The sequence below is a fragment of the Chaetura pelagica genome, unplaced genomic scaffold (assembly GCF_000747805.2).
Source record: "Chaetura pelagica isolate M959 unplaced genomic scaffold, ChaPel_1.0 scaffold363, whole genome shotgun sequence".
NCBI lineage: Eukaryota > Metazoa > Chordata > Aves > Apodiformes > Apodidae > Chaetura > Chaetura pelagica.
Window position 1 is genome coordinate 2,572,902 of NW_009952720.1, and position 1,028 is coordinate 2,573,929.

General features: G+C 53.1%; 1 protein-coding gene across 1 annotated transcript in view; it reads right to left on the reverse strand.

Annotated features, from left to right (window-relative positions):
• DHX9 (DEAH (Asp-Glu-Ala-His) box helicase 9) overlaps positions 1 to 808 on the reverse strand; it is a 29,148-nt gene extending 28,340 nt beyond the window's left edge. Inside the window, exons 1-2 of the mRNA XM_009994688.1 lie at positions 742 to 808; positions 5 to 30 (exon numbers count right to left, since the gene is read on the reverse strand). Of these exons, the coding sequence (XP_009992990.1) occupies positions 5 to 30; positions 742 to 808 (93 nt within the window). The remainder of the gene's footprint in view (positions 1 to 4; positions 31 to 741) is intronic.
• Between the last annotated feature and the right edge of the window lie 220 nt (positions 809 to 1,028).

Sequence of the window (1,028 nt, forward strand, 5' to 3'; positions counted from 1 at the left end):
AGACCCAACAAAGCCACTTCTGTCTTGCTCCTTGGGGCAGGATGACACCAGGAGGTGCAGATCATTTTGGTGATTGGGAAGACAGCCAAGGGGGCAAGAAAGGTCAGAATTACACCTGTAAGGGTAAAATGTGACCTGCTCAAACGGAACGTGTGAGCAGGGGCAGGAAACCTACAGGCTCATTGGAAGCGTCGGAGAGGATGTAAACCCTGGAGTAGCCAGCCAGTGGGGAAGCAGGGGAGGGAACTTTGCTTCGAGAACAGGGAATAGAAACCGTTCCTCAGCTGCCTATGGGTGTGCCTGCTTGTTTAGGTCACCCGTTCTGGGCAGAGTGTCAATAAACTGTGCCTGGTTGAAGGGTCTGGGTGGGCTTGTTTGGCAGGACACACGTTTCTCACACACCTGACGTGCGGAATCACGACTCTACAGCCAGTAAGGTTCTAAAGAAGGTGTGTTTATTCAGCGCTGGGTGCAGGGGGATCGCCCCTCCACAAGCTGCACACCCCAGGGCTGTTGGCAAGCTCGTTATGTGACACAAAGTCATACGTGTTTGTCCGTGTTGTTGCTTATACATTAGGTGTCCGAGGAGAGGGAGGGGTTATTACAATTAGCCCCGGGAATCATTATCATAGTTGCCCCCACGGGCTCCTCCTTGCTGCACCTGCACGGTTGTCTCCTGGGGTCACAGGCAGGGGTCTCTGGGATGAAGGCTGAATGTCTTCCTCGCTGTGCACTTCTCACCTCTCAGCATTCCTTTCTGGAGTCTCCTCCACGTTGTTGCCTTCTCAGCAGGTTTCTGGGGGAACATCCTCTCACACAACACCCCGTTTACATTCCAAGCCCTATCAGTCTGTTCTGTGAGAAACGTTTGTCGCGCCAATGAACAGGCCCACCCAGATCCTTCAACCAAGCACAGTTTATTGACACTCTGCCCAGAACGGGTGACCTAAACAAGCAGGCACAGCCATAGGCAGCTGAAGAATGGTTTCTATTCCCTGTTCCTGACCCAAAGTTCCCTCCCCTGCTTC